General features: G+C 44.0%; 1 protein-coding gene across 1 annotated transcript in view; it reads right to left on the reverse strand.

Annotated features, from left to right (window-relative positions):
- Positions 1 to 246: 246 nt before the first annotated feature.
- Positions 247 to 26,855, reverse strand: part of LOC134533393 (glutathione hydrolase 1 proenzyme-like) — a 50,557-nt gene continuing 23,948 nt past the window's right edge. The window contains exons 5-10 of the mRNA XM_063370913.1: positions 24,753 to 24,953; positions 22,287 to 22,548; positions 11,668 to 11,858; positions 7,919 to 8,156; positions 3,616 to 3,729; positions 247 to 587 (exon numbers count right to left, since the gene is read on the reverse strand). Of these exons, the coding sequence (XP_063226983.1) occupies positions 435 to 587; positions 3,616 to 3,729; positions 7,919 to 8,156; positions 11,668 to 11,858; positions 22,287 to 22,548; positions 24,753 to 24,953 (1,159 nt within the window). The 3' untranslated portion in view covers positions 247 to 434. The remainder of the gene's footprint in view (positions 588 to 3,615; positions 3,730 to 7,918; positions 8,157 to 11,667; positions 11,859 to 22,286; positions 22,549 to 24,752; positions 24,954 to 26,855) is intronic.

Genomic DNA, 26,855 nt, shown 5'->3' on the forward strand with positions numbered 1-26,855 from the left:
ACGCCCGAATGCTCTTACCACCACTAATTTTCTTATCAGTCCTGTCAGTTTCATTCTCGTGTCTTTCTTTACCTTCATATCTCCCTGGCCCGGCAATGCGTTTCAGATCGACCCACTACTATTTCAAAATTTCACATTGGCCATAAAAAAGACTGAATGCATGTGGTGGGCGTAGTCAAGTTTAGGATGTTTTAACGAAGTCCAGGTGACGCTTTTAAATTAAAAAAAAAAAAACATGCTAAGAAATACCAAGCAACAACTTTAAGTATTGTAAGTCGTAAAAAGAAACACTCATTGCAGATTATGGGCAGAACATAACCTTTATAATATGTATATACGTAATTCTTCACAAATGATTTCGGGTTTACAGCTGCCTAGCGCGCGGGCGGAATAATGTTGAAAACGCGACGAACAAGCAGCAGCGGAAACGCGCGTCAGTCCAGCCCTTCGACCGCGCCGCCGTGTCTGAAGTCGGAGTTGGCGAAGACGGAGCCGTCTTGCGCGCGTCCCACGGCGCACACCACGGAGAAAGTGCCGCGCGCCTCCAGGGTGCGGTGACCTCGGTGGCGGAGCCCTTGGAGCACTTGCTGCAACCGACACGGGACCGATGCGCCTGAACATCTGCACTGAACAGGGACGTCGGAACGTTTTCATGAGTTTGGGGGGGGGGGGGGGGGCGGAAAGATGTATCACATTAACCTCAGTCCTAGAGCGGGGGGGGGGGGGGGGGGGGTCCGGGGGCCCTCCCCCGGGGAAAATTTTTGAATTTTAGATGCAAAATTGTGCTATTTAATGAGTTTCCGAACCAAAATATTAAATATACAATGCCAAGAATTTGATTACGTAGTAGGTATGTACTAAATACCACTCTGACAGTAGATGTAGTACAATTTAAACAAAATACCATCTAGGAATTGGCAATCATTTTACAGTAATTTGACAATCATAAATTTGATTTTCTAATCAATGTGATCACCAATGCAACGTTTGTAACTACTGGTTGAGAAAAATACTACTAGGACCAAACATTTGTTCTGGGAAAAGGAGGGGGGCGAAATGCTACTCTCGCCCCCCCCCCCCCATGAATAACAGCACGGGGGCGACTCGCCCCTGCTGCCCCCCCCCCCCCCCCCCTGTTCCGACGTCCCTGGTACTGAAGGAACAAAAAATCTTTGAATGAACATGAACGAATTAAAAATGAAGAATCGATTAATGGACGTATGAGGAAAAAATAAATGAAGGATGAATGAATAATGCATTAAATAGAAATATAGAAATAAATTAATGAAGAACGAATATCGAATGAAGAACGAACGAATGCAGAATAAATTAACAATAAATAAATAAATGAAGAATAAATAACATCATGACAGAATGTTGAATTAATTAAGAACAAATTAATTCATGACAAAATGAAGAATGAACTAGGAATCAATATGAATGAAGAATGAATCAAGAATAAATAAATCAATGAATAATACATAAATGGAGAATAAATAAAATAAAAATTAATGAATAGAGAATGAATAAGGAATGAATTAAAGAACTAAAGAAAGAATAACTGAACGTGCTTAACGTCTGGTGATTGTCGAGACCTTAACAGACGATGAATGGAGATGAAACACTGATGGATTAAATTTTTTTGTCCAAACGGGAGTACCCCGCGGAAATCCCCACCGGCTCACAGCAACATCCGCCACGTTTCCCCCTTGCACTCGGCGGGAAGCGAGTGATGTGACCACTCAACCAATTTGGTCCCCTTATCTACATTTATACACACAATGGAATATGTTTTCCAAATAGTAAGAGGCCAAAATAACTATTTTCAAAATTTATGTCTAAGTTTTGTACTTTGTTACATCGTAGCACAAATAGTTAACTATCAAATTATGACATTTAGGGCGATAATAATATGTGTTTTGTAAGATTAATTATGCATAGATTTTACTGCTGTTAAGTTGAATCGCTCTTATAGGTCACACACCTTTGTTTTCTTTTCGCGCGTCGCTCTAAATCTACTGAACGGAATTCATAAATTTTACGTGAACGAAATGGTAGGCAATAAAATTGTTTATAACTCAAATAAATAATATTTTTAGGACATTCGTCTACTTGCTTGCCCGTTTCAATACTGGGTGAAAAACACTGAAAGTATTTCAATGAGAATTTATTGTAATAAATTGAGGCGTTTGGAAGTTCTGAAAGAGACATTTGGAAGTTTTGCAAGAGGCAATTGGAGGGGAAAAGAGGTTAACTTTACAAAATATAAAAGTTTCATCTATATCGACCAAAAAAAAAAAGAGAAACTTTTCCGTTGTACTCTGCAGTAAAAATAATGAATAGCATGAGCTTCTTCTTCGCCTACAAAACCCCTCCCCCCAATCCTAACTTCCCTACTCCCGTTAAATTTCCCTCCTTCTTTTTATACCCTTTCGGAAATACACAACCCGCTGCGTACTGCAAGGTGATGGATTCGGCTAAAGCTAATGTAAGTTCGACGGGTTGTCTACTACTACAAGGCGATTGACCTTGCGAATACATATTGTAAACCGCCAACATGCAATGACTCTTACTTCTTCATATCCATGAAAAGGAATCTACGTTTCCAGAAATTAACGTTCCTTTATTTTCTTTTTTTTTTCTACCTGTGCTTGTGTCCCAGTACAAATTATCTGTCATGTTACATTTGAGAACAGATTTTTTACCTGATATGTTTGTAAACATGAACCAAATTATCATTTTCATTAAATCTGTTACTTATCAGCACGGGAACGTAATATAAAACATGAACTTTAGAAAAAAATAGTACAAATATATGGCAATAAAATAAATTTCGTCTGATTGTTGTGACATAAAATTGTTCTAAGAATGTCTAGTTTGCATCAGTGAATATTCATTTCCGTTTATTGTCATGACATGAATTGTAACTTTAGTTTAAAGTGTTTTATTCAAAATGTAAAAAAAAAAAAACATAATGCTAATCGTAAGTTATTGAACAAAATTGAATATCTCAGTAGGATATATTTTAAAAGTTTAAAACTAATTTAAAATTATAATTATTTTATAAAATACTAAACAATGAAAATTGCAAAATGTCTTATAAGAATAATATTGTACTAAAATGTTTGTTTTGTGTTTCTTAAAAATAGTCTGCAAAGATACCTGTACCTTCTCTACCTTACTTGTTACAAATATACCTGTAACTTCTCTACCTTACTTGTTACAAATATACCTTTACCTTCTCTACCTTACTTGTTACAAATATACCTGTACTTTCTCTACCTTACTTGTTACAAAATTACCTGTACCTTCTCTACCTTACTTGTTACAAATATACCTGTACCTTCTCTACCTTACTTGTTACAAAAAGCTAAACGAACCCAAAGTGTCAGACACGTCGATGTGTACAATTCAAACGTAAGTTCAATGAAGAGGCAGAAGCCAAGTGTTGCAATATCCAAATAAGAGATGAAAGGCTTATGCGGTTAGAGTGGGGAACGATATTTTAATCGTTACAGATCTGTGGTATCACGGGCCATATTTTAAACAAATCCGAGTAAAATACTCTGAAGTACATCTAGGTATGAGATATCATTCGTCATTTGTTATGCTTACCCTTGTCAGGCCGTGTTCGTGTTGCAAGGTGTTCGGAATGAACTGGTGGTGGACTCTCCTGGCATCGATCGCTTGCTTCAGATCGTCATCCAACCATAAATGCCTGGCACACACCTGTAACAACAATTCCATCGCACAGGCACAGCATTGGTTGTAGTGCACTTAATTTGTACATGTCGATTATGTTTTACACTTTGAGACTGCGGTTTCAAGGGTAAACTGGGCAAAATCCGACAAAATCCGACAAAATGTTAACACTGATACATGCTCATATGTACAGAATGAGACAGAATTCGACTGACAAAATTTTGGCTGCAGGTTCATCGACTTATTGTGTTTCGCAAGTTGGGGCCGAACAACATTTTTTTTAATTTAAAGAATTAAGTTATAAAGATGGAACACTTAGCGTCTGAGTTATATATCCTCGTTTTCTGTCTGTTCCGTGATCCTGTTTCTATAATTTGCACTGTGAATGTTTACACACATTCATTTACGCGGTACAATTACACAAATTTAATAGTCCCTGGCTTGCGACCTTCTCGTCTTCTTGAGTAGACTGAGCACCACGTGTTCGTGAACCAGATCGCCAGCTTTCCTCTCCTAGGCTGCTGCGGTTCACACACGTAAAGTATGAGCCGTGTAGTGGAAAATGTAGTGTACTCTTCCGACTACTTGCTTTAGTACTTTCCCAGAACTTTCCCTTCTGGACGTATTCAGGAGAGGCAGGGAGAGACCCCCTCCAAAGCTTTCTTTTGACGTGATAACGTCTCATAAATCGATGAACGCCGGCTGTACGCACGAAAAAGCATGACTCATTGTCACGTTCCGCCTGAGCCGAGCGCGCAAGAACCGGCCAACCACCGTGCGAGAAAAATCTTCTATAATATCAAACAGGTTAAGGCGAGCTTTTTAACTAATTTTTCGTTATTATATTTAAACAAATTATTTAAATTAAATTTGCAAAAACTGTAAATAATATTTGAAAATTAAAGAGTATGCAATTTTTCATCAATGTTTACTTATGACGTTATCGCGTAAAATTATCGTCCGTAAACTGACTTTACAGATAACCCCCCCTTTTTATCAATCATATTGCATCTCATCAACCAGATTGAAGTGCCTTATTTACGGTTCATTTTATGGCCAACGAACATGCTAAATTAGGGAGTAGCCTTCTAATTAAACATGCATTAAGTTACACTTTACATTTATGATTGTACGGTTTTTTTTGAAAAGCACTTAAGGTTCCTCAGATAGATTGAAAAATTTTTTGAACTGTCATATTTTCAAAGAATTTCTGAAGGATGACCCCCACCCATCGAGGACTATACCATACCTCTCCAAGACTCCCAAAAACAAGCCTATCAAAGGGGGGGGGGGGAGCCTTATTTTCACAGACGAGAGAGCCAAAACCCGAAGTTCATGTTTTTTCCCGTATCTTTAATGTAGCTATCCTAACCAAATCAACCGTCCACAATGTTTCAAAGTATTTATAATGTAGCCAACCAAAACTAATTGACCATTAGTATCATTTTATCAACACATTTTTTACAATGAACAAAAAAAACCGAAGATGCACGATCGGGCGTTTGGCTCTCTCGTCTGTGAAAAAAAAGCTTCCCGTCAACCGGCCCGCCTGGTCCACACAAGAACAGCGGTGCGGACCGCGGACGGGGAACTACTCACGAGCGCCACGCTGGTGACGATCCTCGGACGGGGAAACTACTCACAAGCGCCACGCTAGTGACGATCCTCGGACGGGGAAACTACTCACGAGCGCCACACTGGTGACGATCCTCAGACGGGGAAACTACTCACGAGCGCCACGCTAGTGACGATCCTCAGACGGGGAAACTACTCACGAGCGCCACGCTAGTGACGATCCTCGGACGGGGAACTACTCACGAGCGCCACGCTGGTGACGATCCTCGGACGGGGAAACTACTCACAAGCGCCACGCTAGTGACGATCCTCGGACGGGGAAACTACTCACGAGCGCCACGCTGGTGACGATCCTCAGACGGGGAAACTACTCACGAGCGCCACGCTAGTGACGATCCTCAGACGGGGAAACTACTCACGAGCGCCACGCTGGTGACGATCCTCGGACGGGGAAACTACTCACCAGCGCCACGCTGGTGACGATCCTCGGACGGGGAAACTACTCACAAGCGCCACGCTAGTGACGATCCTCGGACGGGCAACTACTCACCAGCGCCACGCTGGTGACGATCCTCGGGACGGGGAGCTATTCGCCAGCGCCACGCTGGTGACGATCCTCGGACGGGGAACTACTCACGAGCGCCACGCTGGTGACGATCCTCAGACGGGCAACTAATCACGAGCGCCACGCTGGTGACGATCCTCGGACGGGGAGCTACTCACGAGCGCCACGCTGGTGACGATCCTCAGACGGGGAAACTACTCACCAGCGCCACGCTGGTGACGATCCTCAGACGGGGAAACTACTCACGAGCGCCACGCTGGTGACGATCCTCAGACGGGGAAACTACTCACCAGCGCCACGCTGGTGACGATCCTCGGACGGGGAAACTACTCACAAGCGTCACGCTAGTGACGATCCTCGGACGGGCAACTACTCACCAGCGCCACGCTGGTGACGATCCTCGGGACGGGGAGCTATTCGCAGGCGCCACGCTGGTGACGATCCTCGGACGGGGAACTACTCACGAGCGCCACGCTGGTGACGATCCTCAGACGGGTAACTAATCACGAGTGCCACGCTGGTGACGATCCTCGGACGGGGAGCTACTCACGAGCGCCACGCTGGTGACGATCCTCGGGACGGGGAGCTACTCACGAGCGCCACGCTGGTGACGATCTTCGGACGGGGGAAATACTCACGAGCGACACGCTGGTGACGATCCTCGGACGGGGAAACTACTCACCAGCGCCACGCTGGTGACGATCCTCGGACGGGGAAACTACTCACAAGCGCCACGCTGGTGACGATCCTCAGACGGGGAAACTACTCACGAGCGCCACGCTGGTGACGATCCTCAGACGGGGAACTACTCATCAGCGCCACGCTGGTGACGATCCTCGGACGGGGAAACTACTCACAAGCGCCACGCTGGTGACGATCCTCGGGACGGGGAGCTACTCACAAGCGCCACGCTGGTGACGATCCTCGGGACGGGGAGCTACTCACGAGCGCCACGCTGGTGACTATCTTCGGACGGGGAAACTACTCACGTGCGCCACGCTGGTGACGATCCTCGGACGGGGAAACTACTCACAAGCGCCACGCTAGTGACGATCCTCGGACGGGCAACTCTTCACCAGCGCCACGCTGGTGACGATCCTCGGGACGGGGAGCTACTCACGAGCGCCACGCTGGTGACGATCTTCGGACGGGGGAAATACTCACGAGCGACACGCTGGTGACGATCCTCGGACGGGGAAACTACTCACAAGCGCCACGCTAGTGACGATCCTCGGACGGGCAACTACTCACAAGCGCCACGCTGGTGACGATCCTCGGGACGGGGAGCTACTCGCCAGCGCCACGATGGTGACGATCCTCGGACGGGCAACTACTCACGAGCGCCACGCTAGTGACGATCCTCGGGACGGGGAGCTACTCACGAGCGCCACGCTGGTGACGATCCTTGGACGGGGAAACTACTCACAAGCGCCACGCTAGTGACGATCCTCGGACGGGCAACTACTCACCAGCGCTACGCTGGTGACGATCCTCGGGACGGGGAGCTATTCGCCAGCGCCACGCTGGTGACGATCCTCGGACGGGGAGCTACTCACGAGCGCCACGCTGGTGACGATCCTCGGACGGGGAGCTACTCACGAGCGCCTCGCTGGTGACGATCCTCGGACGGGGAGCTACTCACGAGCGCCACGCTGGTGACGATCCTCGGACGGGGAGCTACTCACGAGCGCCACGCTGGTGACGATCCTCGGACAGGGGAGATACCCACGAGCGCCACGCTGGTGACGATCCTCGGACGGGGAGCTACTCACGAGCGCCACGCTGGTGACGATCCTCGGACGGGGAGCTACTCACGAGCGCCACGCTGGTGACGATCCTCGGACAGGGGAGATACCCACGAGCGCCACGCTGGTGACGATCCTCGGACGGGGAGCTACTCACGAGCGCCACGCTGGTGACGATCCTCGGACGGGGAGCTACTCACGAGCGCCACGCTGGTGACGATCCTCGGACAGGGGAGATACCCACGAGCGCCACGCTGGTGACGATCCTCGGACAGGGGAGATACCCACGAGCGCCACGCTGGTGACGATCCTCGGACGGGGAGCTACTCACGAGCGCCACGCTGGTGACGATCCTCGGGCCCCCGGACGCGCCCACGACCAGCCGCACGCGGCCCCCGGGCTCCGTGAAGATGCTCGGCGTCATGGAGGACAGGGGCCGCTTGCCCGGCTCCACGAAGTTGTTGTAGGACGGCGTCGCGGCGTCTCCGGGCGCCCCTGGGCGGGAGAAGTCGTCCATGTGGCTGTTGAGCAGGAGGCCCGTCGCGTTCGACATGAAGCCCGCGCCGAACCTGGGTCATCGCCGGTTCGCCCACACGTCACTCTGAGATGTGCTTTGCCGACGTTCCTGAACATCTCATGGAACTTCTTAACCTATGCACAATTAAATAGGAAATTAACAATCTTTTCACCTGAACAAATTTTGTAGGGAACCATGAATACATGTTAAATTTTCTGTCATGAATGTATCAACCGATACAATCGTGCAGTAAATTCACCACGAATCCACGACGTATTTGCTAAATTTGACTAGGAAAACTTTTATTTCCCATACCCTACATGTTTCGGAAAATCATATGACAATCACGCAACATTCCTTCAGGACCATGCGTGATAACGACCACCTGTTTGCCAAGTTTGAAGAAACTGTTCACTCGAAGTTCGACTCATTCGGCCAGTGTGATCACACAGTGTTTGTAACTAAAAATTTCTAATATAACAAAAGTTCGAAACAGGAACATTCCCGAAAAATATTTTGCCTTCCAGGTGAGACCACGTGCGATTTCAAAACGTGCCTGAACATCTATCTAGGACACTGCTTTGATTTTAAGAGAAAACACGATATCATTTCGTTCAGAAAAACCAGAAAAGCTGACTAATAACAGCTGCCGTCGTGTTTAACTTGCGACGCAATAGCTACAAAGTGAAATTGCCGCTCGCTCTTGTCAACAGTCGTGAAAGCTGGCGCGCAACGACTCATGACAACTAGCGATGAGTACAGTCTCATATCCAAGACTACAACGTCACTGCGTGGACGGGATGTCGATATGTCCCAGGCGACGACGCCTGCTCTCTCTCTCTCTCTCTCTCTCTCTCTGGTGGCTGGAACGAGTCTGCCGTTCCCGGGAGTGGTAGGCCCTGATAAAAGGACTCGGAGTGAAAAACAGGATACGGCTTCCGGTGAAATCACTCGCGCGGTGAAATGAGAGACGAATCAATAACGGATGTTGACATCCCATCCATAAAAATCAAGCAAGATAAAATTACTTAAAGAGAACTGTAGATAACGTGCCAAGGAATGGCTAGGCACTTCTGAATTGATGATTTACACAGTAACTGGATGATTCAATTGAAGTGGATGATTGGAGTGACTTTAACGATTGAAGTGGATGAACGGACGAAGTTGATGAGTTAATGAAGGGGATGAATTAAGGAAGAGAATTGATGAATTAGTTTTAAATGTTGTCCAATTTCCGTATTTAGTTTTAAAACTAAATTTTTAGAAAAGTGAAAATAGCTAAGACAAGTTTTCGGAGTATTTTTTTAGGCATGAAACACCCGGCACTTAAAAGGATTGCATCAAATTCACCTTAATCTTGATTTCTCAGCTATAAAAATGTTACAGATTGCCTACGCACTACGAGAAGACAGCGCGCCAGTCTACAGCCTCGCTGGAAGCACCATCCCGCCTCGCCGACGCAAGTACTACTGGCTCGCTGTAGGAAATAGAGGTGGGTCGAAAAGTATTAACCTGATACTTTGGTACTGATACGCGCCTGTATCAGTAACGGCAAACGAGTACACTTGAAAAGTATCAAGTACTTTAGTATCAGTTCAGAATTCGCCTGGAACAACACCACGGCCAATGTGCGCAGAACCCGATCGCAGATGACGATCACTTGGGCGGAGCTTGTGAAAGGGGAGGGAGCAGGAACGACGAATAAGGGATAAAGAAGGGAAATAATGTAGGGGTGGAAGCGCAGGGGAAGGCGTTGAAGGAGAGGCGCAAAGCGAAATTGTTACGAGTCGTTTGGTTATTGTCCCACATCAAAGTACGCTCAGAGCGCAGTGCGTGCACAGACTCGTTCAATAATAAAACTAATGAAATTTTAATATTAAAAAGTACATTAATACAAGATATAATATTTATATTTGTGCACCTAACAGCTATGAAAATGCAAATAAATTCTCAGTTGACACTAATAACAGATGTAATCAACATTAGGACTTTTTTTTCCGAAAACAATTAGTAACTAGTGTTTTCATACATTAAAAGATTACGATTTTAACAAAAATTAAAAATTAAAAAAAAACAACAGATACACACATTAGTGAGCATACTATATCAATGTTTATGTTTCAATTGTTTCTTCAGATTAGTCGATGATGATTTATAACTCAGTTTTTGTTTACACAAATTACAATTAGCAAACTAATTATTTTCCGTAAAAAAATTCCACACAAATGAAGTCTTTTTCGTGCACTTATCCATTCCTTATTTCACTATAAAGATACTAACTACAAAGCATGACAGCCCGCAACAATGTACATGGTGATACACGGCCAGGACGAACTGCAGTGAATGTTGAACTGATTGATACTGGTTGTATCAGGCGGGCATGAGAGTATCAGAGGTAGAGAATTACCGGGCGTGATAAATAATGTATCAGATTCTCCTTCCGGTCGCATGGTCTGCGTACGCGGAGCTTTGTTGCTTCCTGGGACCGTCTGATACAGAAGTATCAGAGACTTGTAACTAGGTACATTACTGTATCAGTATCAGGTTGGAACAGATACCGAAAATTGCTGTAACAACCCACCTCTAGTAGGAAAGGTTTTGATGGAGATAAAAACTGACGAAAACTAGCTTCTGCTGCGCAGCTTATGTTTCCCCCTCCCTTCCTTCTTTGTGCCAGAGAGGGGAGTGACGGAAATTCTCTGTCGTGAAGAAGGGGGGGGGGGGGGGAACCTAAGCTGCGCTCCTACAGCGAGCTAGTAGTAGTACGCGTGTCCAGGGTCTCCACAGTTAGTACTTTCGTACTAGATCTAGTACTTTTATAACTTTTTTAGTGGTTTAGTACAGATCTAGTACATTTTTCTTTAATATAATAATATTATTGTAACTCCAATATGTTTTATTATTAAACGTAATTATTTAAAAAAAAAACTATTGAATGTATGTGTGTGTGTGGTGTGATAATTTAAGTTCGAGCATTGCAATGTCATAATAACTTCCAAAATTGTTAAAAAACCATAACAAATTATAATTTGGTACTTTTTTTTCTAATAATAGTACTTTTTTCTCGCCTAAGTTGGTACGAAAAAAAATTTTTTACCCTTGTGGACACCCTGCGCGAGTCTTGCCGCGAGCTTTGAATATATATACTGTATAGAGTCGCGAGTGGATAGGATTTACTCTACGTTTTTCAGAAGCGTATGATGAGCAGCTTGGGAACTTCACCGCTGCAGTGCGCTGCCGTAACGCCCTGTATCGTCTTAGTTGTTATTTACACGTTAGAGCGCAGCACTGTCGCCCGCTGTCATTCACCGCACCCCCCATCTATCATTTACTGCAGCTCAAGCTCGTTCAACGGGAGGGGGAAAGGGTGTTTGAAGAGTTGGACACTTGTCCGCTAGGGACCACCACAAGTCGATGCCCTAGAGATGGTGGCGATTGCGGCGGTGAATTAACCAACTACCTCAAAACCGTATTAGAAATTTTAACCTGGGCTGGCGACTTCTATACAGTATATATATTCAAAGGTAGTACGCGTGTCTTGCCGCGAGCGGAACCACACCGACCTGTGGTTCAAGGACGCAGTGATGGCGACCGCGTCCCCGCCGGGGCCCAGGACGCTGACGTGGGTCGTCCCCGAGTCCTCGGGCTGCGCGACGAGCGGGCCGTAGGACGAGGCCTCGTCCTCCGTCCTGAAGTCGCTGATGCGCCGCCTCACGGAGCGGGCGTGGGCCTTGGACAGCAGCAGCGCCATCACCTGCGGAGGAGCGAACCGCATGGGCGTCGCAACGATATAGTTGTTGGGGGGGACTGCAATTGATTTAGTTGTTGAGGAATATCCATCCCCTGGAGAAAAAAAAAAAAGAAAAAAAAAGCAGGGGGTCCGGGGGTTCTCCCCACGGGAAAATTTGGGGTTTGAAGGTGCAAAAAGGTGTTTTTTAGGCATTTTTCTTTCGTGGATATTCTAATTACAGTTGGTTGCAATATATAATTTATTTTTTATAAAAAATATTTTCAGAGAACAAATTACCACGATAGGACTAAATGCACCATGCGCAACATATGAATTATATCACAGAAATCATATTTTTAATATAACTACGAAACTAAATATATTATTGTAGGGGACGAAATTGAAGACTTATTATTGGGGGGGACGTGTCCCCCCCCCCCCCGTACCCCCCGGTTGCGACGCCCATGGCAGCGAAGCACCATTTCCGCAATGATGCGGAGGCGTGCAGAAAGTTACGGCAAGCTATCTCCCGACAATGCCGAATGCTCTTTCTACCAACGTCCCAATTATTACAATTAAATAATTTTGCGAAACGGACAAGTTTTTATCGGTTGTTGTAGAAATTTGTTAAAAAAACGTTGTTTTCAGACGCTCGGTGTTCCATTTTAATAATCGTAATAAAATAGTTGTTCAGCTGAACCATAACCGTACATATGTTTCCAACTTTTTTTTTTTTTTTTTTTTTTTAACCTGCAGCCAATGTTCGTTGTTCGGTTTCTGGCTCATTCTGTGCGTGTCGTCAAGAAACACAACGCTGTAATTTATTTTCCTAAGTGTATTTGGGAGAGGTCTAGGTGGGGAAGACTGTAAATGCGTCTCAGGCCGAAGCCTATACGCTTAATCATTCAGGGTTTTAGCCATGCTGGAAGGCATAGGCGTGCGCACGGTAGGTGCCACAGGTGCCTTGGCACCACCATTAGGGTTAACGTTATTTTGTTTTTTACAAGCACAAATAATATATACTTACAAAAATCCGTATTATTTAAAAAAAAAAATGTTTTCCAATCGTGTCGAGTTACAGATATGTGCTCATAACACTATCAGTATAGCAATTATGAATCGAACCAACTATACACACGGAAACAAGCCAGGTTCAATTACTTGTGTTGTGCGCCGACAAAACATTTTTGTTGTATTCCAAAAGTTAAAACTTTTGCCCACTCTTATTTGTGTATTTTTATTATTTTAATATTTTACATATTAAATGTATGTTACAAAAACCCCCTTTATTTGTGGATTTTAAAACTTAACATTTGAGAATGTTTTTTCTAGCATTTATTTGGCGTCTTCAGAAAACATGTAAGTACGGTTTTCCAAAGCCACCAGCATGAATTCCGTGCAAACAATTTGTGCAATTTACTTTATGGCTCAACAAAGCTTAAAACTGTAAATAGTTTAGTAGTTTTCCTGGCGATTATAACGTACAAAGCCATAATTTGTCATAAAAAATGTTAAAATTTTTACATCTGTGTATTTAATGTTTTTGTTCGGAAACACCTTAAATAGCACCATTTTGCGCTTTCAAAACCAAATTTTTCCGGGGGAGGACCCCCGGACCCCCCGCTTTAGGCTCGGGGTCCGTGAATGATAGGGCTGTTGTGTAATCTGGCACCACCAATACTGTAGTCCTGCGCACGCCTATGCTGGAAGGGTATCATGTATTATGTGCTAGGAAAGGATTGGCCAGCCGTGGCAGTGATAGATGCCATTACTAAGGCTGGGTTCACAATTAAAAAAAAAAAACATAAGCGTGTGCACAGCAGGACATGCGCACGAATGTGCGCAATTGAAATCTTACTGTTAGTTTCAGCCAGTGAAATTTCGCGAGGTATACGACATATGTTGGTAGTGTTTGTAAGTAACTATATTAACTACTAAATGATTATCCAGTAACATTTGTGCACACATATATAGGTGTGTGTGTTACCAATTCTAAAAAACACACATTTATTTTACAATTTTTGTTTTTGACTTACAAGTAATAAGATAATTAATTTTTAAAGCAAGTATTACACCTGAGCATTGTAATATCTCTAAGTTTTCTTGCAAACAATATGAATGATAAATATAAACTGTCCTCTAGTCCCGCCGAAATGGCTTCCTACTGTAATATCATCGACTATTGCGCCATACGTCCGTAACAGAAATAAAATGTATCCATTTTCCTCCTGCGCGCTTGACCGTCCTATGCGCAATTGTGAATCACTAGGTTCAAAAACATAGCGGTCAAATCTTATGCGGTCGACATACTGTTACCATGCTCTGAACTGGCGCGCAATCTTCTCGTCGTGCATAGGGCAACTATGAAATTTGAGCGGTGACCGTAACATTATATGGCGGAGAAATTAAGATAAAGGTGTAATGCAAGTCCCTAAGTGCGTTCAAGAATCTGTAACAGTTGTTTTATGCATAAAGATTAATCTGAAAACACGCCTTTCAGCCATTTTAACTCTTCTAAAAATACGGTTTAAAAACTTAATCCGGAAACCAAACTACTAATTGGCCCTCAGCGAATTCTTAAATGCTTTTCGTAAACATACCCCACTAGGATATCTTGAGTAGTTTTCAAATCGCGTTGTTATTCCTGAAGCTGTGCGCACCGTGTGTGTGCCCGGGTAGGCGGGGGCCTTAACCCCCCTCGCGCCAAAACTCTAGCCTAGAGCTAGATAAGTCGGTCCCAGGTCAAACCTGCAATAGACGCAGGGAAAATTTGGGCTCTTTTTGCAAGAGTCATGATTGTGTGAGCAGGTTGGTTACAGGAAACACAAGAATGGTCTCCAGGAAGAAGAGTTGGTCGGTGCAGAAAGAAACTACTACGCGAGGGGTGGACACCGCTGGGAATGATGTAGAAACTCTTCCCCCCCCCCTCCCCCCCTGTGAGCACACTCTAGCCAAGGGCGAGCTTGCCAACCGCGCGCGTCCCAAAATAGAACACGATGAACACACCCAGGCAGCTGCTCGCGCCGATTTTTTTTCTCTCCTCTCTCTCTTTCTCTTTATCACCCCTCCCCCCCCCCCTCCTCATCCCTAACCAACACGACCACCGCTGCGCTACTCTGTTGAGCCCCCTTCACTGTTCTGCAGGACCACCGGTGAGTATGTTCGCAGCCAAGAACGGTCGGAGCACGGATGCGAGTGTGGACGACATCTGCGGTGACTGTACACGTTCGCTTCACCAGCCTCAACAGCACACATGTACCAAATGAGGAAACTGATTTATTTATTTGTTTGGTTAAACGTAATCAGTTTTAATTAAAAGGCAATGGTCAAGTCCTGTCCTATAATGTGTTTTATTAATGTTATTTTTGTTTGTGTTTGTATTGTATTGGCATGTAGGAATTAATTTAATATTTAGTCTAATTTTTGTATGGTGATATGTATTCATAGTGGAAATAATTTGTCACCTATAAATTGTAAAATTTTGAATGAACGAATAAATAAAATATTAAACATGTAAGTTTGAAAGAAAACTGCTTAAAAACTTTGTTTTTTGTTTAAATTTGCATTGCATCACCATGTGCGTCCCGTAAAAAAAGAAAATACATTAATTTTTTATACTTGGGCTAGAATTTTGGAATTGCCAGTTAAGATGGCCGCCTTCCTGGCCGCTCACAAAGTGCGGAGGCGCTAAAGGCGACACTGGCTCACGCATTACATGCTTTTTCGCCTCTAAGTGCCAGGCACTGAAATGGCGTGCAGTCTGCGTGCCTGTAATGCGCCTCCATGGGACTTGTAAGCTGTGACCCTAACATCTGATAGTGGCACTTCTCTTTACCACTTAGGATACTGGGTTAAAAATATTTCATACTTAAAAACTCCCGTCAAAACACCCTGTTTTAGCCTTTTTTCACTGATCAAAATATATGTGTTAAAGCCGAAACCACGAAACTAAACTTGTACAGGCAACTGCGCTGGCTCTTAAATTTTACTCGTAATCAGAAATTTTCAAGAAAACTTGAGCGGTTTGTAAATGGTGCGTTGCAACACGTATCTCTGCACGCCATTTGGTGACCTAGCCAGGCAGTCACCTTAATGAGGTTGTAAAAGGTTTAGGGGGGAATTATTCGCCTACTCAATGATGTATATTTATCTTTTCGTGGTTGGCTGAAGCCACATCTGGATGATGACACAGTTACCTTATTTTTCAGCTCACGGTGTGCGCCATGTTGATTATACACCCAAAACATTGCGAAAACAGTACTGAAAAGCTGTAATTTATGGCAGTGACTCACTAACCATCATCAGACATGGTCAAGCACCATTTCCGCCTTGAAAGTTGGGAAAATGTCAGGAAGCGGCATGCTGTGACGTAGTTTTTTTTTTTTACCTTGCCATCGCCATATTGTAGCGCCCAAAACAATGCGGAATTCGTGCTTGATCACGCCTGAAGGTGGATAAAAAGTATGGATTAGAATTTACATCGTTGAACACGATCACTTTCATGACATAAAGTCCTTTAAACCCGTTTTCACAATGCAATAACTACACTTAGGACGATGTTTTGGGCGTCTAACCGACATACTGTGAGCTGAAATAAAAACTGCTTCACCCAGTTACCATGTAATTATGCAGACGTGGCCACCTCCTGATTTCCGAATTGTTTTGGGCGTGACAGTATGGCGATAGCGAGGTAAAAAAAATTTTTTTCAACTACGTCACAACGTGCCGGCTGATTTTTCCAGATTCCATGGGAAGGTAGCGGTGACGTAACCAGTTGAAGCTTGGCAACTCTGGATAAGTGTGGTGTGGATAAAGTGGGGGAAGGGCCTGGCCTCCCCTCCTAGATAAGGCCGCCAGCTTTCTACGCAGCACGATACAGCAGTGAGGGACAGAGGGAGGGGAGACGCTCATATAACATTCCAAGGCCAGTCCAGCTGCCCCGAGGCCGCGATAGGGTCTACATAAGCGCGGCGGCTCGCGGCAGCTGGCCTCATTCGGCTGGCGACCACGCGTCGGGGCGCGGAGCTCGCGAATAGCCTACAGTTCACAGCGATGCAAGCCACGGCCCGAACAATTCTGACGTCTACCGAAGTAAAAGGTTAGGTTAGGTTCGGTCAGAGAAATAGATCTTTATTTTTTTCCAGGGGGTTAGTTAGGTTAACTTAAATAAAAGGTTTGGTTAGCATTATTTGAAATACTCTATGTCCGTAAAATATATAAATATCTGCAGTAAGGCGTCTTTTTCGCGAGCGATCGGCAAACTTCGGAGAACTTCGGAACCATTAGGGTGTGGCTCTCAACCCTGTGAACTGTACGCAGGCTTCCCGGAGCTCGCAGTCGCTGTACACAGAGCTGGATGTGCGTAGAGAAGACAATGGCTGCTTCCGAATACTAGCCTAATGGATGCACTTTAGTGGATCCCTTAGGTAAGGGACACTCGCGTCCCTACGTCCAACAGCTTCGGAGTAGTGGTGTTTGTGCATAATTTTGCGTCAGAGTTTTACATAAGATTTGCTGAAAACATAAAAAGTTTATTTTATAACTCAAATAGAGGTAAATATGAAGTATTTGAAGTATTTTTTTTACCTATTGGTGAACTTAAACTTATAAGCTCATTAAAAGTCTTCTTTAATATTCGAGATTCATAAAAAAATGTTTATTATGATTACTAACATTTACAACATCCACGCTAAATTGAAACTTTGTAATTGCATTTACCAATGATCGTTGTTATTTACGTAGATTGCACGACACAAGATGGCTGTGTACACATTAATACGACCAACTGTCAGCAGGTAGTGCTACTAGCAGTGAAAGTATTCGGTATTTGTCCTTCACATTGTGGCTGCTTTTGTTAAGGAAACGTAGCGATGAGTTTGCAAAGGACGCTTTCCTATGTATTCGGATAGTCACGAGCAGCAGCTCTAGAATGAACTAGACCAGGCGACAAGGCAATAAAAAACCTAGTTAATTTCAAACACAGGCTTAAAAACATCTTTAGAACACCTACTTTCCATGATCACTTAGTGGCTTACCTACTGCTCGAATCTGTGTGAATGATTTTAATGTAATGCTACTTTATTATCATCTTGTTTTGGCAACGCCGGATTATTTAAGTGTTTATTACTTTCCAGCATGTGTATGTCTAAGCTTAAATGTTAGTTGTAAATTATCTTTTTGGTTAAATTTTGTAATGGTTACCTCATATCTTTGGACATTTAGTTAAAGCTTAATTATGCTTTCTATCTTATTCCCTACTTTATCATGTTTATTTTTATTATTGAAAAATTTCAATATATGATAATAGCAGAAAATGTGGTTAGCTGTAAACAAAAGGCGTACTGCCTTAACTTCGCCACCAATAAAGATGATAATAAATGAATAAATATATTTGTAGCATCGCATTAGGAATGCAATATGTCCTGTCCTCCCAGCCAGAGGTGGTCACGATATTCGGTATCTTGGGAAGGGGGACGGGACGAAGAGAAGTTTTTCTGTATCACATGGCCATATTTGTACACAACAGGTAAGTCGAGAAAGTAAGACGGAAACGTATTAACACCCTACCTTATCCCTTAAAGAAATCAATAAAGACAGTTTTGTTAGAAATTTTCGTAAGAAAAACTCAGAATTATCTGGAAAAACCCTATTTCACATATGCAAAATTAACCGTCGCTTTGTTTTGAACGAAGTTACAAAACATTTTCCATAGTATTACAATCTATTTCCAAAAGAAATATTTCGTAAAAAAAAATGGTTGTCTGTAAAGTCGGTTTACGGACGATAGTTTAACGTGAAGTCATAACAAAACATTGATGATTTGATTGCATACTTTTATGAATAAAATTGAATCATTTTGACGTGACGTCTAAATTTTTTTTTTTTTTTTTTTCCTAGCCTAAGTTAATTCTAAGTGTGTAGGGGAGGGTCCAGGTTAGGGGAGGACCTAAGTGTGTCTCAGGCCGAAGCCTATACACTCTACCATGCGGGTTTTTAACCATGCAGGACAAGGGCGCGTGCATCATGTGCTTATTGGGGTTTATTGGCCAGCCATGGCTGCAATTGGCGCCATGACTGACGCCCCATTGGTCGCCTAGCTTAAAAGCTAGCTAAGTGTGACCCAGGTAAAACCTGCATAGACACAGGGAAAACCCTGGGCCGGTTCATGCGGGGATCAATTAACATGCATTAAGCAAGCAGGTAACTACTGGACAAGAGGGAGAAGGGTCCAGGTAAGAAGAGTTGGAGGGGCTGAAAAATCAACCTTGGTGGAGTTGGGTGCTTGGGCCTTGCGGCCCGCATTTAAAGTTGGGAGCTCCTGGGTTATTATTAGCCAGGGGCGCATGCGCCCCCAGGGGCGGGCGACTTCACGTCAGCCCAGCCACAGCTGCCCAGGCAGCCACAGTTAAGACAGAGTGGGCAGACGAGCCAGTAAACCGGCTCGGACTGCTGACTCTCGGAGCGAAAGGCAGCCTGACGTTGCGCCATCTTCGTCTTCCTTCTTCAGGTCAACAGCAGTACTTTTCAAGCCAGGGTGGGGGGAGGGAACCAACCTCGCCACCCAAAATCCCCGAGACGGTTTAAGGTCGCGCCGCTCGAGGCTACTGCTGCCACACCTACAGCAGCCCTAGCTGAAGGTTCCTGATGTCTTCCTTCGGAGTTCCGACGCATTTCAATTCCGTTGCGCGCGCAGCAGTTCACAGCTCCGCAAGTTCCAGCCCGCAGTTCGTCTACACTTCGCTACTGTGGCACATCGAGCTCCCCTGCGGTGCCTTCGCCGACGAAGCTGCTTCCTGCCACGCGCCGAGCTGCATTCAGGCTACCTTTCACCCCAACAGCCGTGATAACGACTCCACAGGCCGGCCATTGGTCCGCGGACTGCTATTGGTTATTCACAGCCACCCCAGCGAGATTGCAACTCTCGAGCTGGGCTCCCGTATCCGCCACCCGCGGGACGCGGTCGGTAGCAGTTGGCGCTGCTAGGCCGCCTCCCGTACGCACGCAAATCCCGTACGAACTGCCAGCCTTCGGTTACCCAATAGGTCGCAGGGAACTCCCAGCCAACAGCCCGCGAGAGAGATGCGCACGCCCCGAGAGACGACCGCCGACACGTGACGTCTAAGCCCAGAGTCCGGACCCCGACCAAATGGTTGCGGACTGTTCAGAGAATTCCGTCCAGCGCCGAGTGTGGCTATACTGTAATGGGTGGCCATGCCGCTGGGCACAATACACGAGCCTGCTGGCAGCTCAAACACTTACATCAAGCTCTCACACAGCCCGTACAACACCGTTAGAAATAAAGCGTAGGAGTTGTTGTTAGGGATCCGCGATGAAGGAGTGGGCAATTTCTCTAACCGACCGACTGCCTTTTGCTGGCGACAGGCGATCTGAAGCTATGTCCTCTCCAGAGTGTGTCCCGACACATCAACTTGCGGGTAACACAATACAAATTAATTACTCGTAGCTTCATAGCGTAGATGTTGCGGCTAGGGTCTTGCAATGACGGATCAGGTAATTTCTCTAACTGACCGACTGCCATCTTGGCGACAGGCGACCTGAAGCTATGCCTGTTCCGGAGTACGACCCAGTGCCAATACTCGCGGTTAATTAATGCAATGAACAACACCGTGCGTACACAACATATCACTCTTCTTTTATTTTAGGTACGCGAGCTGACTGGCAGCTTGGTGGGAACAACAACATGTTGCCCCTAAAGACCAGTGCCCACCAAAAAAAATGCGGACAAAAGGTCCAAGCTCCCAAATTGCTTAGTAGAATTTTTCTATCTGCCCAACTCTTCTTCCAGGACCATCCTTCTTTTCCTGTACTCAACCTGCCTGCTAATAATGCATGATATTTTGCATCCCGCATGAAAGTGCCCAGGGTTTTCCCTGTGTCTATGCAGGTTTTACCTGGGCCCAACTTATCTAGTAATTAGTCTAGAATTAAGATAGGGGAGTTAGCCATGGCGCCAATTGCTGCCATGGTTGGCCAATCCCCGAACAAAGCACACGATGCATGCCTCCCTTTCTGCATGGCTTAAACCCAGCATGATTAGGCGTAAGGGCTTCGGCCTGGGACGCACCTAGAGTCTTCCCTAACCCAGACCCCTCCCAAACAAAATACACTTAGTTTTAGTTAGGTTAGGAAAAAAAAAAAAAAAAAATTGTTGTGCACTGCGCCACGGGAATATATTCGCAAGGAAATGGCGTTCTTACAAGTACGTATTATTTTAATTACTAGTGTAAATCAGTATATTTAAACAGTGTTGTATGAGTATTGTTTCAGCTGTATAACTAAATATTTATTGCTGGTATGATACTTTTCACGCTTTAGTTTGACATTGGTAATTATTTGTCATGAGTTATTATTTGATCAACTAAATCACACACCGTATTATTATAGTTATGAGCCCACGGGCGTGTAAATATTTCGAGTCCAACAAAGAATATACTTGTTAAAAGAAATTCAAACAAATATCGTGCGTGGAATATTATTAATGTATGCAATCTGAAACAAATATTATCAATATGGTCTCGTGGCCATGTGGTTAGCCTGGATGACTTTCAATCCAAAGGTTATCGGTTTGAATCTCGGCAGCTGCGGATTTTTTTTGTACTTGTAAAAATAAATACGGCGCACGCAACATTTCAAAAGTAATAAATATATTTGAATTAATGAATGCAAATAAAAGCAAATTTATTAATTAAATTGTACATTTCATTTAACTCCTTTGTATCCATACAAAATAGTGATAATTCAATAAAATTAATTCAATTTTATTCATAAAAGAATGCAGAGGTAGATTTTATCATACAAAAGGTAGAAAAAATTTTAAAAAATTTCTTCCTCAAAGAATATAATATTTTTTAATGCCTAAGTGCTTTGGTTGCAAAAACCTATTACGGCTCAGTCTCAGGCCGAATATGATATTTCCTTTTCTTCTGGATCAATCATTTCATAATTGTTTTGTTATGACGTCACGTTAAACTATCGTCTGTAAACCGACTTTACAGACAACCAATTTTTTATTGAATTATCACTATTTTGTATGGATACAAAGAAGGAGTGAAATGAAATCTACAATTTAATTGATAAATATTACTTTTATATGCACTCATTAATTCAAATATGTTTATTACTTTAACGAACAGATTATTTCAACCATAACTCTCATACACGTTTGCTATTTAACTTCTTCCAATCTGTGTTATTCTGTTAAGGATAGGACGATGATAGGAAACGTAGGAAACGAATGGGAGTGTTTCAAGTTTAATGTGCCTCTAAAAAGTCAAAATCGATGGTTGTTCCAATCGAGTGGAAGAGAGATAGATGCGGCGCAAGCGTACATTGGGCGTAACGGGATACAGCGTAACGGGACAATGTGCGTAACGGGACACTTTTTCGTGCTTCACGTGACCGCGGAGACCAGCTCGCGAGTGCCGGACCCACCTCGTCCATGTCGACGAAGCCCGGGTCCCCCAGCCACGGCCGCTTGGAGAAGGCGTGCTTGAACGCCTCGACGAGGCGGTGCAGGAACACCACCCGGCCGCGCGCGCCCCGCTCGTCGGCGGCCGTCATGTTGAAGGCCTCCAGCACGTTGAGGACGTGCGCGAGCACCGGGCCCGAGCTGGGCGCCGGCGAGGTGTGCAGCTCCAGCGGGCCCAGGCGCGGCAGCTGCAGGCGCGCCGTCACCACTCCCCTCCACGCCGGCCTGCCCGGTGCCCGCGCCACAGCTTGATATCCATTTTTATATAATACTAGCTGCAGTACCCGGCGTTGCCCCGGGCTGAACACAGGGTGAAGGGGAACTGTTTACAGATCAGATGTTTATTTAGTAATTGTCTTCTTAATTTGAATGTCAAGTGTGCAAAATAATTTATATCACATTCAGATCCCAACAGACGTTGTTCTGCCAGTTTATAGTTATTTACCTGGTCTGTATGTAATCTAGACTCTATAAAGCAATATAGAAAGAAGAAAAAAAAAACTGAAAAATAAGGGATTACTAATATTGAAAAGATTCCGTTATCTCGCTAATGCTCGGCATGCATTGCAATGCCTCATTCAGTTTTGTTTTGTAATATGTTTGAAGTAGTTACACATATACAAATAATCTATCCATATCTCTAAATATACACCTCACACTATCTATATGTATTCTGTATGAGGGTACTGATTGCTTCGTTGTTAATATCACACGGGTGTTTTTTACTTGTATGGGAAAATTAAGAATGATAAGGCATCTAGTGCGTGACAACAATGTTAATAGTCAATAGGAAATAAACTTCTAGTGTCTGCGGCATTGTCAACACACACTTCGTACGTGTACTGCATGTTGTATCTAACCCCCTCCAACGCATTTGATTCTAAATTGGACTTTTAGTAAGGATCCCTAATGTTATTGATAATATAATATAGCCTATAGCCTTCCTCAATAAATGTACTATCCAACACTGAAAGAATTTTTCAAATCGGACCAGTGGTTCCTGAGATTAGCGCGTTCAAACAAACAACCAAACAAACAAACTCTTCAGCTTTATAATATTAGTATAGATTAAAACCTATTAAAAATTAAGGTATTAAATAATACTAATATTAGTATAGTTAAAAATAACGTAATTAATTTCTTAGTGACTTGATGTAAGCTTTTGGACATACGCCATTGCTAAGCACATGTATGTCTGTAGAAGAAAACTACAAAAAACCCAATAGACAAAAAAACAAATTAAGCAAAAAAATTGTTGTTGTCAACAGGATATAAACACCACATAATATTCCATAACAGGAATATGGTCAACAAACAAAGAAAAACAAAGAAAAATGGACTAAGACATACAGACATACTTTCTACAGACATACATGTGTTTAGCAATGGCGTATGCTTACATCAAGTCATGCACTCCCATTGCACAAATCTTTCAAAGATAATAATTTCTTAGTATGTGCTCGATATGCATTTTGGATTAAACTTTTGTTATGAAATAAGTCCTTGCCCTGAATAGTTCGAATTTCTTTCAGAAAATATTAATTAATTTTACCATGCATTTAAAAATTCTCAAATTTGTTACGATTTTGACAGCCAAGAAACATGAAATGAGTTTTTTGTGATAGAAATGCAAACAATGTCATGAAGTAACCAGTGGCATTGCAGTAAAAACCTAAAAAGTTTCAGTTCTGCAATAAATTAAATTCTCCTTATTTGCACAACCCAAAAACGTTAAAAAAAAAGTTACTTTGGCAGCCAATTATGCAAAAAATAAGTATGCGCTGTATGTAATTTTTCATTTCATGAAAGTTAAACAATTTTAAAAAAAGGGGGAGGGTGTCTGTAATGTTGGTTTACGGACGATAATTTTACGTGATAACGTCATACCAATTTTTTTTTTTTAATTGCTGCTTTTAAAAACCCGCCCTAACCTGTTTGATAATACAGAAGATTTTCTCGCACGGTGGTTGGCCGGTTCTTGCACGCTCGGCTCAGGCGGAACGTGACAATGAGTCGTGCTTTTTCCGTGCGTGCAGCCGGCGTACATCGATTTATAAGACGTTTATCGCGTCAAAAAGTCTTAAAAGTTGATCAGTGATTAAAAAAGACCTGCAATATTCGCGGATTCAATGACCTCCAGGATAGACTCTACTACACTTTACACACTCGGGCAAATGCCACCTGTTCATTGGCTGCTGACTTGTGAGTCGTCTTGACTGAGTGTCTGTGATTCGACACTTCTTTGAGCGAGGGTCTCTAATTGGCCCTCATTACTCCAGATTAACAGTGAACCTGTGGTAGAAGCAGCGCTAAGGTATAATTATTTGAATTGTAGCATATCACGAAATGAATCCGCGAATTTTGCATGTCTCTAGTGATCAATATGAATATGAAATCACGACCTGAGATGGGAGGCGGTCGCGCGGTACCTGTAGCCGGCCAGGTCCCGGGCGGTGACTGCGCCCCCGGCCCGGCAGATGTCCCGGGAGAGGGCGGCCGCCAGCGGGCCGCTGTGCAGGGCCTCTCCGCCTTCCCGGGCGACCGCCCTCAGGGTCGCCGCCATGCGCCGGTTCCTCAGCACGTCCCCCTCGCGCAGCAGGGCGCCACTCGCGGCGTCAGTGAACACCTCCCTGCAGCCACAGTCGCCACACCTGCTCCCTCGCTCCCGTCCAACCCCGCGCCACGCGTCCGTACAGGCGGACCAGGCACCCGCCCAGGGCAGCGGTTCCCAAACGGCGGGTCACGACCTACCCAGTGGGTCGCGGAAGGGTTACAAGGTGGGTCGCGACTCGATCCTAAAACTATCAGAGACCATCGAATAAACCACCAGAAAAGATACGAAAAATCGAAACAAAATCGAATATTGTGCAAACACATATCTATTGTTAAATAAATAACTGTTTTGCTGCAAAGTGCTTGTATTATGTCAACCATTTACAAATCAAAACACAAATTGTTTATCAATCATCAATCGGTATCTTAAAAAAAAGCATAGGACCTATATATTACAATATTTGATAGTAAATTATATATTACATAAGGAAGGGATACGATACAAAAAATATTTTTACTCCACCACGGACCGATAGACCGTGGAGGTATTCTTATAAGGAAAGGTGGGTCGCCAGCTGAAAAAGTTTGGGAACCACTAGCCTAGGGCACCAAGTAGCTGGGGGCGGCGCAGCACGACACATAACAGCTCATATAATATATGTTTAACGATTATTGAAACTAGATGAAAATGGATTTTTGTAACAATTTGGAATGTTTATATTGACATAAGTAATTATTTAAAGGCCACGGTGACCTGTTTATGATTTGTAATAAGTAAAAGTAAAAAAAAACACAAGCCTGCTTACATTTGATTGTTGACAAAGTCTTATGCTTACGTGATGTATTTTGAGGCAAGGAAAAATTTTTTTTGGGGTGTTTGACCCTGGGGAGGGGGGCGGGGGGGGGGGCGGTATTAAGGTTTTTCGCCTAGGGCGCCAAATTATCTTGTACCGGCCCTGGGCACGGAGGCAAAGTAAAGTCGGATTACGGACGATAATTTTACGCGATAACGTCATAAGAAAACATTGATGAAAAATTGCAAACTTTTTTAATTTTGAAATATTATTTACAGTTTTTTTATTGCAAATTAAATTCAAATATTTTTTTTTAATATAATCACGAACAATTAGTTAAAAAAAAAGCCCACCTTAACCTGTTTGATATTACAGAAGATTTTCTCGCACGGTGGTTGGCCGGTTCTTGCGCGCTCGGTTCAGGCGGAACGTGACAATTTTTCGCCCGTGCAGCCGGCGTTCATCGATTTATAAGACGTTATCACGTCAAAAAAAATTCCCTCCCCGTTACTTAATGCACAACTTAAAACCCCCACGTGTATTAAGGGGGCCGTCTGGTCGGGGTGTATGTGTGTCACTGAGGCGGGGAAATGGTATTTATAGCGCGGTACAGCCTCTGAACTGGCGCGCAGGACAACTGTGAAAACTGAGCGGTGACCGTAACATTATATGTCAGAGAAATGAAGATAAAGGTGTGACGCAAGTCCCTTTAATGATTTCAAGAATCTATATGGGTTGTTTTACGCCTAAAAAATACTCCGAAAACGCTCTTCTAAAAAAAAAAAAAAAACACAGCGAAACAAACACAACTAAATCAAAAATACTGTTACGATTTACCGCGGGTTCGTAAAGGATAGCCCAATTAAAGATTTTAATCACACTACACAGTGTTATTTATTGCCACTACTTATGTCACTTACAAAAATCTTCTAAAATGGCAAATAATTAATTACTCTTAAAGAAAGGTCTATTCCCCAGTCACTCGTTCCACACACCTCGCTGGGCCGCACCTCTGGCGCAACTCTCGCCGCAGCACCCCTCGTGGGTCACCGCCGCGGTACTCCGTCGCCACGCTCCGCCGCCGCCGACGCACTTCCCCTTCGCCGAGATCCCACTCGACGCCTCGCTCGCAACTTCACTCGGGACTCCGCCGCGCCCGCGACTCTATCGCCCGGAAACCCCGCC

This window comes from Bacillus rossius, chromosome 6 (genome assembly GCF_032445375.1).
Source record: "Bacillus rossius redtenbacheri isolate Brsri chromosome 6, Brsri_v3, whole genome shotgun sequence".
In the NCBI taxonomy this organism is placed as follows: Eukaryota; Metazoa; Arthropoda; class Insecta; order Phasmatodea; family Bacillidae; genus Bacillus; species Bacillus rossius.